Source organism: Thermobia domestica, chromosome 5 (assembly GCF_964235325.1).
Source record: "Thermobia domestica chromosome 5, izTheDome1.hap1.1, whole genome shotgun sequence".
NCBI lineage: Eukaryota > Metazoa > Arthropoda > Insecta > Zygentoma > Lepismatidae > Thermobia > Thermobia domestica.
The window spans coordinates 163,525,488-163,538,641 of NC_137458.1; the positions used below are offsets into that span (position 1 = coordinate 163,525,488).

The window sequence follows — 13,154 nt, forward strand, 5'->3', positions numbered from 1 at the left end:
ATAATTTTAATTCCAGTTGAAGTTTTTAAGGTCTAATGCAATATCAATTGGTGGAAACTCAATGTCCATTTGATCACAAATAAACTGTTTATCAATACAGGTATGCACCCACGAACGATGTTGACAACCGTCACAATATCTAGATACATGTTGTACAATATGCATAACACATTTTTCAAAATAGTACTTTTTCAGGAATATACTAGTTTTGTTGCACACTTCCACTGCATGTTTCGCGCACTGAAATACGCTGATAAATTTGTCCCATTCAGTTTGTGTTAGATACACCATGTTGCGAGGGACATGAAATGTACCCTTTTTACGTAACAGCACCATCTTCTCTTCGAGGACTGTACGCAGCACCACTTCATGATTTGAGCCTAATGATTTGACTATGGTCACATTTAGCTCATCATGAAAATAATCGTTCATTTGGTCGATTCGTGAACATAATATTTGCCATTCTTCACAGGTCAGTTGTACACCAAATTGTTCTGCTTTGCCCAATCGAATCACAGGTTCAAATGTTCTAGCACTGATACCAATCATCACATGTTTTGTTTGAAATATATTTATTGGATAATAGCTTGCGAAGATGAACTCTTTATCGTTAGAAGTACACATCTTTCCTCCTGAAAAGCACTTGCTCAAATGATTTCGTGGGATGACACTGTATTTCCTGGTTTATAGTTATTGCTGACGTCATTGGTAAGGAATGTGCTGACGTTTGAATTCATGATTTCATCACAGTTGCTGACGTCATGCCGACCAACCAAATTCATACAACTACAGCTGACGTCATTGGAAAAAAATGTGCTGATTCATGATTTCATCACAATGGCTGACGAATCTGGCTGCGTACTAAATTCAAGTTGATGACTTCGACCCAAGAATCCTTTGTAACATAAAGATACAGATCCAGAATTTAAGAAACGCAGCAGTTCTTCTTGTTTTGATGCTTCCATGGGTAAATATCTTGCTGGTAAAATTATATTCTTATCATTTTCAAGCTTCACTACGATTCTTAATCCAAACTTTGTAGGGATCATTTGGCTAGCTAAGATTCTATAAGGTACATTCTGTTGTAAATCAGTAATCTTGGTAAATGATTTCATCACATCACGTGTGTTTAGAAACTGCAGACAAGTAGCCATGATGACGTTATCATGAATACTAACTCGAACGATGATGAAAAACTGATGACGTTGCATGATCATGTTCTGACGTGCACCACAATGTTGCCAGAGGTTTTTGCTCTAAACAGTTCCGGTTTTTTACTAATGGGTGCACAAACTTTTAAAAATGTCAAACCAAACTTTGAAACAAAAATTTAGAACAAAAAATCATTGAAACAAAATTTTGAAACGAAAAAAATCGAAACAAAAAAAATTTAAACAAAAAAAATTTGGAAACGAAAAATTTCAAAACAAAAATTTCGAACAAAAAATTTTAAACAAAAAAATTTCAAACAAAATTTTGCAACAAAAAATTTCAAACAAAAATATTTTCAAACAAAAAATTTTGAAACAAATTTCAAACAAAATTCTGAAACAAAAAAATTCAAACAAAAAATTTCAAACTAAAAAAATTTTACGTTTCACGGTTAACCGTCAAACTTTATCCGGTTTTTAACTATTCGATTAACAAATAAACGGTTTTGATCATATTTCTCAGTGAGTGCAAAATGTTGAACGAAACCAAGATTTTTAAATGTTAAACAAAACTTAAAACTGAATGCAGCAAAGATTTGAAAATCAGCAACCAATCAGATTGCACGAAAGATAGTGATCAGCCAATCAGATTGCACGAAAGATAGTGATCAGCCAATCAGATTGCACGAAAGATAGTGATCAACCAATCAAATTACATCAACAATAACTTTGCCAGTGTTGTAGCATGTATTCCCTTAAGACTATGAGTCATAAGATTCAATAAGGTTAGCTATGTATCCCTGTACACTACCTCATCAAGGTCAATCACGTGGTACATCGTATTGCTTACGTTTATATTTGGCTGTAATAATCAATACCAATGACGCATTCTCAAATTATCCTACAAAGTTTAAATGTACCAATGTCCTGGACTCCTAATCCCATCATAGGTCAATAACTGATCACGTGATCACAATGATTTACCCAAAGAACAATTACCAATTATTGATATGACAATAAGAAATGTACCCCTCCCAAAATTTAAGATTGGTACACAAATACACCTGTGTCTTATGAAAAAGTAATAAATCCTGTACTTATTCAATAATAAAGCCGGTCAATAACCTTTAAATTTTGAATATTTGGTCATAAGAGGAATACCAATGGGTCCTAGAAAACGTTTACCAAATTTTGTTATTTGATAATTCCCAAATTTAAAAGGGAACATAAACATATAAAGGTAATAAACCATATAACGTGCTAAATAGGGGTCAATAACCTCCGAAATTTGATTTTTGGTAGTTCTTTACCCATGAAAGGGAACGATGTGGACCATCCAAATTTATAGTGGTACATATTGAAGACCTGTACGAAAATACCAAATGCTTATATTAAACAATTTCTAAAACTGAGTGGATGAGTCAAGATACCCCTCCCAAATTTTTAAAGGGTGCGTCAATGTACCCATGTCTTATGATAGGAAATGAACCCATATACATGACCATATAACCATATAAGGTAATAGAACCTCATCAAAGGGGAGAAATTGGGCCAAAAACCAAACACGTGGTACAACGTATTGCTTACGTTTATATTTTGGCAATTTTGTACCCCTAAAAGGGAACGAGGTGGACCACCCAAATTTATCATGATACATGTTGAGGCATGTACTATGATACCGAATGCTCAAATTGGAAAATTTCCAAAATTTAAGGGGTTGGCCATGGTACCCCTTCCAAAAATTTAAAGGGTGCATCAATGTACCCATGTCTTATAATAGGAAATGGACCAATATATACATGACCATATAACCATATAAGGTAATAGGACCTCATCCAAGGGGATAAATTGAGCCAAAACCAAACACGTGGTTGTACTAAAATTTGGCAATTGTGTACCCATGAAAGGGAACGAGGTGGACCACCAAAATTTATAGTAATTTATATTAGGGTCCTATACTATAATACCAAACATATAAAAGGGACAATTTCCAAAATTAAAGGGGTGGGTCAAAGTACCCCTCCCGGGTGCACAAATGTACCTATGTCTTATGATAGGAAATGAATCCCCATACGTGACCATATAACGTATAAGGTAATAGGACCTCGTCCAATGGAATAGATTAGGTAAAAAAACGAAACACGTGGTACAACGTATTGCTTACATTTATATTTTGGCAATTTTGTACCCCTAAAAGGGAACGAAATTACATTAATATATATTAGGGTCCTATACTATTATACCGAATGTTTAAATTGGGCAATTTCCAAAATTAAAGGGTGGTCCAAGGTACCCCTCCTGGGGGTGCATTAATATACCCATATCTTATAAAAGGTAAAAATGAAATGAAATCTTTGAGTTTTACGTCCCACGGTTATGCCGATTAGGCTAAAGGAGACGGTGATTATGAGAAATGAATGACATGGTGGAATGAAGAAAGTGGGAGGAAACGGGAGAACCCCGAGAAAACCCACGCACACGGTGTTTGTCCACCACAAAGTTCACTTGGCGGGGGCTGGGATCGAACCCGGGACCCCAAGCACCAGAGGTGAACGCTCTACCACTGAGCCACCGCGGCCCCTTATAAAAGGTAATGAACCCCTGTATACGCCCATATAACGATATAGGATAATAACACCTCATCAAAGGTGATAAATTAGGTCAAAAGACCAAACACGTGGTTGTACTAAAATTTGGCAATTGTGTACCCATGAAAGGGAACAAGGTGGACCACCCAAATTTATAGTAATACATACTAGGGCTCTATACTATTATACCAAATGTTTAAATTGGACAATTTCTAAAATTGAAGGGGTGGGCCAAGGTACCCCTCCCGGGGTGCACCAATATATCCATGTCTTATGAAAGGTAATAGACTCCTGTATACGCTCATATAAACATATAAGGTAATAGGAACTCATCCAAGGGGATAAATTAGGTCAAAACCAAACACGTGGTACTACGTATTGCTTACGTTTATATTTTGGCAATTTGGTACCCCTAAAAGGGAACGAGGTGGACCATCCAAATTTATCATAATACATATTAGGGTCCTATACTATAATACCAAATGTTTAAATTGGGCAATTTCCAAAATTTAAGGGGTTGGGCCAAGGTACCCCTCCCAAATTTTTCAATGGGTGCATTAATATACCCATGTCTTATGAAAGGTAATGGACCCCTGTATACGCCCATATAACTATATAGGGTAATAACACATCATCCAAGGGGATAAATTAGGTCAAAAACCTCCGAAATGTGAATTTTAGGCAATTTTTTACCCATAAAAGGGAACGACATTGACCCCCAATACTGATAGAGGTACATACTGTGGTCCTAGGCTACCATACCAAATTTTTAGATTTGGCAATTTCCAAAATTTAAGGGGTGGGCCAAGGTACCCCTCCCAAATTTTTCAAGGGGTGTATTAATATACCCATATCTTATGAAAGGGAATGGACCCCTGTATACGCCCATATAACCATATAGGGTAATAACACCTCATCAAAGGGGATAAATTGAGCCAAAAACCAAACACGTGGTATAACGTATTGCTTACGTTTATATTTTTTGGCAATTTTGTACCCCTAGAAGGAAATGAGGTGGACCACCCAAATTTATCATAATAGATATTAGGGTCCTGTACTATAATACCCAATGTTGAAATTGGGCAATTTCCAAAATTGAAGGGGTGGGCCAAGGTACCCCTCCCAAATTTTTCAAGGGGTGCATTAATGTACCCATGTCTTATGAAAGGTAATGAACCCCTGTATACGCCCATATAACTATATAAGGTAATAACACCTCATCCAAGGGGATAAATTAGGTCAAAAACCCCCGAAATTTGACTTTTTGGCAATTTTTTACCCATAAAAGGGAACGACATAGACCCCCAATACTGATAGAGGTACATACTATGGTCCTAGGCTACCATACCAAATTTTTAGATTTGGCAATTTCCAAAATTTAAGGGGGGTGGTCCTATGTACCCCTGCCAAAATTTAGGGGGTGGGCCATGGTACCCCTACCAAAATTTAGAGGGGGTGGTCCTAGGTACCCCTAGGTCATTGACCCCGGGCCAAGGTCATTGACCTTTGACCTATGACGTCACAAAAATTTTTGCTGACTCGGCGCAATATACGCGGGGGCCTACTACTTTGTCCACCACAAAGTTCACTTGGCGGGGGCTGGGATCGAACCCGGGACCCCAAGCACCAGAGGTGAACGCTCTACCACTGAGCCACCGCGGCCCTTTACCCTCGATGGGTATCTGGACAAAGGTGATATGTCGATTTTTCTTCGAAAATCAGGTTTTGACTGATATGGATAATGTCCGAAGTGTTTTTGCATTTGTAGCACATTACATAAAAACAAAAGAACCTCCAGCAAATATTCCATTAACAAAAACAAAGTTTTGCATGAACCTGTGATTTATGAGATGCCTTGAATTTTGTGTCCTGCAAAAATTAAAGCACGGACATATCACCTTTGTCCAAATACCCATCGAGTACTACTTGCTTGATTTCCTTTGATTATTTGTCAGTGTTACACTAACTATCCAATCTAGTTCACTTTCCTCTTTTTACATACACTTTTCGTACCTTAATGCACTGGTCGTATCATTTTGCAACGCACCTTAATTAGAATACCGTACGTAAAGCTACTTACATTTAATGCTTCTAAAGAACCTGCTCATACACTAAATTACATTGTTCTTGTAACTCACACTTAAAACTTAACTTATATAAGCCTAAGGGAAAATAAAAATAAAAATATGCATGGCAAACAATTACTTATGAATGAGCTTTTGCAAAAACACTAACTTCACGCAACGCCGACGGACAACTCTATGGTTTGTTTATCGCTAGCGCTGTCGCATTTGTAAGGAAAGTAATTTGAACTGTCCATATGTGGAAGAGTATTTACAAAAGACCGAAGAAGAAAAAAAAAAGAGTAATCCATTTGACTAAATTTGGACATTAAATTTCAGTGCACTAAAAAGAACACTGAAGAAGTGATTATGCTAAGTCTATGAAGTTATGCATATCAGTATTGAACAAGTTTCATTTTACTACATCTATATACAGTTGTACGCTGAATAAAAATACTTACTCGATTTGTTACTTGATCTGATACAAGCGATTTGTTAAAACAGATCTTAATATTAAACAACGAAATATTTGCCAACATATACGGAGCACCTCATTCTCTGTATTGAATTTTGAGGAAAAAATATGTGTTTCTTTGTTTTTAATATATTCACTGTTATTTTAGCTAGAAATAACGTACGTGGTGTTAACAACGTTTAACTACATATAGAATCGCACATGGGTCTAAACATGTGCGTGAGTTTTCTTGAGGTTTTCCCGTTTTCACCCACTTTCTTCATTTCAGTCACTACCATCATCACCGCTCCCTTAACCTCAGAGCATAAATGTGAAACGTTAAACTAAAAAATGCAAGCGCGTCTGAGGGTATCCATAGGGCATCAAATCACTGAGCTACATACATGAAATGCTGTTGTACACCGTAAGTAAAGGAAAATATCAAACAACTTAAAATCGGGAATACTTCTTGTCACTAAAATAATCAAAGTCTCTGCATTGAGGTATAAGACGCATTTAACTTTTGGACTTACTCTCTACGGGAAAAAAAAAAAAAGCGTCTTACACGCCGACACATATGATAAGTATTATGACGAAATAAACACTATTGGTCCAACATTACTACCTTCTTTTTGTGCTTAATGGCCATGAGCTGTTCATGTGTAGGTATGTTTTCAGAAATTCGTGTTCTTCCATGTCTAGCAGATACAGCACTCTCGTTCACTTTTTGTTCTTGCTCTCCTACATTGTTTTGACTGGTTTCTTGGACAGTTTGCTGTTGACAAGCACTCCCACTCGAATTTCTATATGAAGCTGAAATAGACATCAATTGTTATTCTAAATAATACATTCAAGTATGAGCAGAGAATTTAAAATAATATTTAACGTATGGCATAAATATGATTGTGTTCAAGTAGCAACACTGCAGCCTCCCCCCTGACTAGTAAGTCAATAAACACCCCACAGATGTTTAGTAAGAGTCCCAACTCCTACCATCATTACATGTCTCCTCAGGGCGTGTCTTCTAAATAGTAGTGCTGTGGTGTTACGAAAATGAAGTAAAGAATTTAGAACACCGAGATGAAGTTTCGTGTGAAGTTCGAAAAAAAAAATATATAAAAAAATAAAATAAAAACTTTCTTTCTACAAAGTGAAACCGGCATATAAAAAGTATACTCAATTGAAGGCAGAAGTTTCACGTGGAAGAAGATCTTTGTAGAAGGTCATGAATTGAGTTGGGTTTGCTTCAGTTCAGCGTCCCTTTCAGCAGTAAGGCTATATGAGACGTGGACCTACAGCTTAACGTGGGATCCGAACCACATGAGCTCCCGCCGGAAAACAAGGTCATAAAGTTGTTAAAGATGATAACCTATCAGGAAGACCTCTATATCAAAATGAGCAAAAGAGTGGGAAATCTCGTAAGAAGGCATAGATTCACATTGAAACCCTCCAAAGAATCAAAAAATGTTACTGGCACTGAACGACATTGCAGGCACTTTGACAATGTTCCATATCACAAGTGCTTTTCGTTACTGATTTTTTAATTTTACAGGGCGCTTATTGTCTCAAAGTTATCTAGTTAAGGATTGCTTTTGTCCATCGATTATGTTCTGCCCATTGCCACTTCATATGCCTTTATTTTTATGCATCCCCCACATCTCAGTTTTCCGACGCACTTTGTGATTCTTTTATTCTTTTTTTAATGTTAATATTTTTTTAAAGATGCATATTTCTCCATGTTTTGGTATTTGATACATTTCTTCTTGCTTCGTTGAGTGATACGCAAATGGGTGAATATCTGATTTTCATAGTGACCATGTCTTCAATCCATTAATTCTAATATATAAGAAAAACGTAACCATATACACTAAATAATAATAATAATAATAATAATAATAATAATAATAATAATAATAATAATAATAATAAAGGATATACTATATGTACTTTCGCTCTTCATCTTCATCAGACTGGTAGAAGGAAATGTAGAAAGAAAATTAAAGAATAAATAGTAACTGTGAACTTTCAATGTGGGCGATATGTTGTAACATACAAATATTTCTTTCTGTTTCCTGAGGTCACCAACCTGTGATCACCCATTCCTACATTACGAATTACTTTCATGTTCTTAAATGCTTTTCTCCATATTTACTCACTAGTTATATAGTTTATCATTGATATTTTTTATTATGTGGCTCTCTTCTTATACGACACATTCTAGACTTTAAGTCTATTTTTGTCATAGAAATTAAGCTACGTATCGTTTTGCAAAGCTGAAATATCCCGAAATTTCTTCACATCCTCTTCTCTTTGGCAACTTGTGCGTTATGTTCCATAGTATTATTCATAAGTTCTGTAATCCTCTCTCCAGTTATTCCGAAAGATATTTGGGAAGAGAAAGTAATCGGACGAAGCCAGATTGGGTCAATATGATGCATGGGGTAAAGGTTCGTAGCCTCATTGACGAACAAATATGAACGTTTCTGCTTTTCAGTGTGCCGGTGCCTTCTTTGCTAGTAGCAAGACACCTTTCGAGAGCAAATTTTATCTTTTCGCTGTGACAGTACCCTGAGTTTTGCAATAGGTCCTTGTAACACTTGTTCCTGTGATTGTAGCCCTTTTTGCAATCAAGCAGTCAAGATCGCTACTTTCTAGTCCCAAAACATGGACAACATGACTTCATTGTATGAAGGTATTTTGAAGGTGGGGACGAGGTATGATTCCATGTTTTTTACTCATCTCTTTAGTTTCAGAGTCAAACAGATACATCCAGAATTCACCCATGGTTACTGAGCCTTTTACAAAAGCGTCCTTTGTCCTTGTGGTATGAGTCCAAAATGCTTTGTGCACATTGCATACATTGTTATTTATGAAAAGGTGTCAACCATTGAGGAACCCACCTTACTGCCACATTGCTCATATGCAGAATGCGATATAATACAGTGTGAACGGGCTCCCTATCAGTGTTCACCACCCTAGCCATTCAATTTTTGCCACCACGCTTTGGTCTGTAACTGCTGAGATGTGACTTTTTCTTGGGTCATCCTGTAGACTTCTGCGACAACATTCTTTGCCATACACAGCTTCCACTTTTCATAACGTCATGTGCAGATGGAGGAACCCAATCACTTTAGTATTGGATTTTGTGAACACGCAGATGCTCCCTTGTTTTCTAACTGCAGCATCAATTCAATAGGACCCGTAAAGGCACAAACTGGTGAGATGTCAACCTATCACAGTGCAATTTTTTACATTATTATCAGATCTCTATTATGGTAAGGATAGGAACTTCCCTTGTACTCAGCAATGTTTACGATCATGGTTCAAGTATATAGAGTTAATTGCTCATAATTCCCATGATTGGAGTGACGTCAATCCCCTTTCTTTAATTAAGCGGAAAGGACCCCGCACAATCCTTATGGAAATTGGATTTCAGTGGAATTGTTTGAAACCGTGATATGCTGTATATATTGCGATATTCAGAAAAAGTCTTAATGGGTACAAATACCAATCACTAACCGTTTGGCCACTACAGGGTTTACTATTTTGAAACAGCCGAAGATAACGATATTCTGGATATCAGTGGAAATGACTAAAACCATGATATGTTGTAGATATTGTGATCTTGAGGGAAAGTCAATGGACAGAACCACCAATTACTGGCTGTTTGGTCACTATAGGCCCACTTTTTTGAAAACAGTCGAAGATAACGATATTCTGGATTTCGGTGGAAATGACTGAAACCATGATATGTTGTAGATCTTGTCACCCTGAGAAAAGGCCTCAATGGGCGCAACCACCAATCACTGAACGTTTGGCCACTACAGGCCCACTTTTTTGAAAACAGCCGAAAATAATGATAGAATGTGTCTTAGAAAAAGTCACGAATGGGAGCAGACACTCATCAGTCGCTGTTAGGTGAAACATATACACAGTATGTGTATATTTCACTAGCAAAGGATTTTATTCATTGAAAGTAAGTATGATGATTACACCGACGTTTCGTTGGTATTTCTAGGCTGCTTTGGCGTCTGTGATGGATGCAGGTGTCAAGTCAAAGGTACAACAATCCTGGGCGAACACTGATCCGAATACCGAAACCGGGACGTTAATGACTAGGTCTGTCGTTCAAATAAACTGGAAAACGTCAGCCAGAGTGTCTGTCTTCAGAGAGCCAATTTAGTGTCATTGCACACCAGACAGTAGAGATCCGCGGCAGTTATGATATTAGCAACAACTCACATTTATATTTTCTTGCACAGATTTGTGACTTTCACCTACGCCTGTCATATACGAGGGATGACGTACCTAAGCGGTTACACAACCCGGAAAAGGGATGGGGAGAATAGCAGCAAACACAATTTAAGCATAAATAACATCCTGATATTCACTTTGTGGGACAAAGGAAAACCCCGAGAAAACCCAGCTAGGATGGCCAGTCCGGGCCAACTACCCGAATGCGAACAAATGCTAAATTAACTGACCTACAGCTGCTCGATTGCCATAACGTAACACTTCTTCGCAGGATCACAACATCTACAACATATCACAGTTTCAGTCACTTCCACCGAAATCCAGAATATCGTTATCTTCGGCTGTTTTCAAAAAGTGGCCCTGTAGTGGCCAAACGGTTAGTGATTGGTGTTTGTGCCCACTGTGACTTTTTCTCAGGATCACAACATCTACAACATATCACAGTTTCAGTCACTTCCACCGAAATCCAGAATATCGTTATCTTCGGCTGTTTTCAAAAAGTGGCCCTGTAGTGGCCAAATGGTTAGTGATTGGTGTTTATGCCTATTCAGACTTTTTCTCGTAACATATCACAATTTCAGTCATTTCCACCCAAATCCAAAATATCGTTATCTTCGGCTGTTTCAAAAAAGGCCCTGTAGTGGCCAAACGCTTAGTGCCTGGTGTTTGTGGCCATTGTGGCTGACAACATATCACGGTTTCAAGCAAATCCACTGAAATCCAATTTCCATAAGGATTGTGTGGGTTCTTTATATATATATCAATGAAGCTTTCATGTTAAAAATGGGCACGAATAACGAACTTCTCATTTGACTTTACATTTTACCTTTAACTGTATACGACCAAGCTATGTTATTTTTTGATGTCTGATGAAACATGAATGAGTTACAGATATTTAATTCAAGTTGGAAAAAGTTGAAATAAAGAAAACTAACATTACACAAATGATTACATAAAGAATAAAATTAAATGGTAACTGAATAAGAGTAACTGCATGACGAGTTAATCCTCGTTCCCACAAAATGAAAGAAAATAAACCAACTGGGTAAATATACAAATGTTTAATGAACTATTATCATCTTTAATTTATATGTTTTACAATATAAATAAAAAAGAATTAAAAAGTTGAAATACCTCAACTCTATTACTACTTACTAATATACGGAAAATGCTTCTCTTCAGTTTATTATTTTAAGAAACGACTTCCATTTACATGAAACATAATACTTACTCGTTAATGAAGAGTCTTCTTGTCTTTCATTCAAAATGCGATTGTGACAATGGCGTTCTATGGAATCAATTATGGTCAGCAAGGCATCCAGCGATAATAAATGGGTATTGTACAAACCGCTTACAGGAAAAGCATTCTAGGAAGAATAATATACACTAAAAGTTATTATCACGCAATTATTACTTATTTATTTTAACTTAAGCTGATGAAAATATCTATCCTTACTAGCATTATTAAACAAAATATTTTGTTTCAATACTCTGTACTTTGAATACTTTGTTTCAATAAGAAAGTATAAGGGAATGGAAACAACCCATGATAATTTACACATATGATGATGGTCCAACAATACGTGCATATAGCCAGGGTGCAAATTACAAGAGAGGGATTTTTCCTCTCAATCTCAATTTGATCCTCCTAAAGAAACGAACTAAAGTATCTCTGGCGGGAATGTTTATTTCTCCCTCTCCTACCCCAAACCATATTTAGTGATAAAAAATTTTTGAGTTTATTATATAATTCCACTGCTATATGTAGATGTAAACTATTCATTTTTGACTTCTTCCAATTTTATACTCACAGCTAGCATTATTTTTCCCTGTTTTCACCGTTGCCCAGTTTAACTGTTTTATTGCGCCTGTAGTCGTCATTTTCAATCGTATCCTCACGTCCTTCAGTTTGTGGTCGGAGGTGGATTTGGATAACGACGTATAACGAAGTCACGCATGAATTTGCAAGCGTTTCACATTTTACATATACAATGTAAGATACTTTCAACCATACACTCAAATACGTTAGGAAAGAATAGGTGCAGGTATCTCACGCAGTACATAGTTAATGTAACTATTGTTGCTAAGTTCATTGATTTAATAACTTTCTTGTTTATTACTGTTGTCAGACGGTTTGCAGATGATATGACGTTTGTTGCAGAATCTGAAGACAAAATCAATAAGATGCTAGAAAACCTGAGGAAGGGCTGTGAAGAATATGGGATGAAAATAAATGTTAGAAAGACAAAAGCCATGCTGATTGAAAAGAAGGAATCGGTGTCAAATACAAAAGCACGAGGGGAGAAAATAGAATAGGTGACCAGTTTTCGATACATGGGTAGTATTATTAGTAATGATATGAAGTGTGAACGTGAAATAAAAGCAAGCAATAGTAATTGCGAAAGAAGCCTTTAGGAGGAAGAAACTAATATTTTGTGGGACCTTCAATAAAGAGTTTAGAAAAAGACTTACAAAGTGTTTTGTGTGGAGTATTGTACTGTATGGGTCAGAAACATGTACGTTACGGAAAAAATATGAAAAAAGATTGTAAGGTGTCGAAATGTGAGTGTGAAGAGGAATGGAGAGAATTAACTGGATCAAGCAGAAAACGAATGAGATGGTCTTACAAACAGTTGGGGAGAAA

General features: G+C 36.7%; 1 protein-coding gene across 5 annotated transcripts in view; it reads right to left on the bottom strand.

The window, feature by feature from the left end:
- Window positions 1-13,154, bottom strand: part of garz (Sec7 domain-containing protein garz) — a 170,047-nt gene that overhangs the window by 96,936 nt on the left and 59,957 nt on the right. For all 5 annotated transcript variants that reach the window (XM_081759312.1, XM_081759310.1, XM_081759311.1 and 2 more), the window contains exons 13-14: window positions 11,742-11,877; window positions 6,882-7,069 (exon numbers count right to left, since the gene is read on the bottom strand). In XM_081759312.1, coding sequence (XP_081615438.1) covers window positions 6,882-7,069; window positions 11,742-11,877 — 324 coding nt within the window. The remainder of the gene's footprint in view (window positions 1-6,881; window positions 7,070-11,741; window positions 11,878-13,154) is intronic.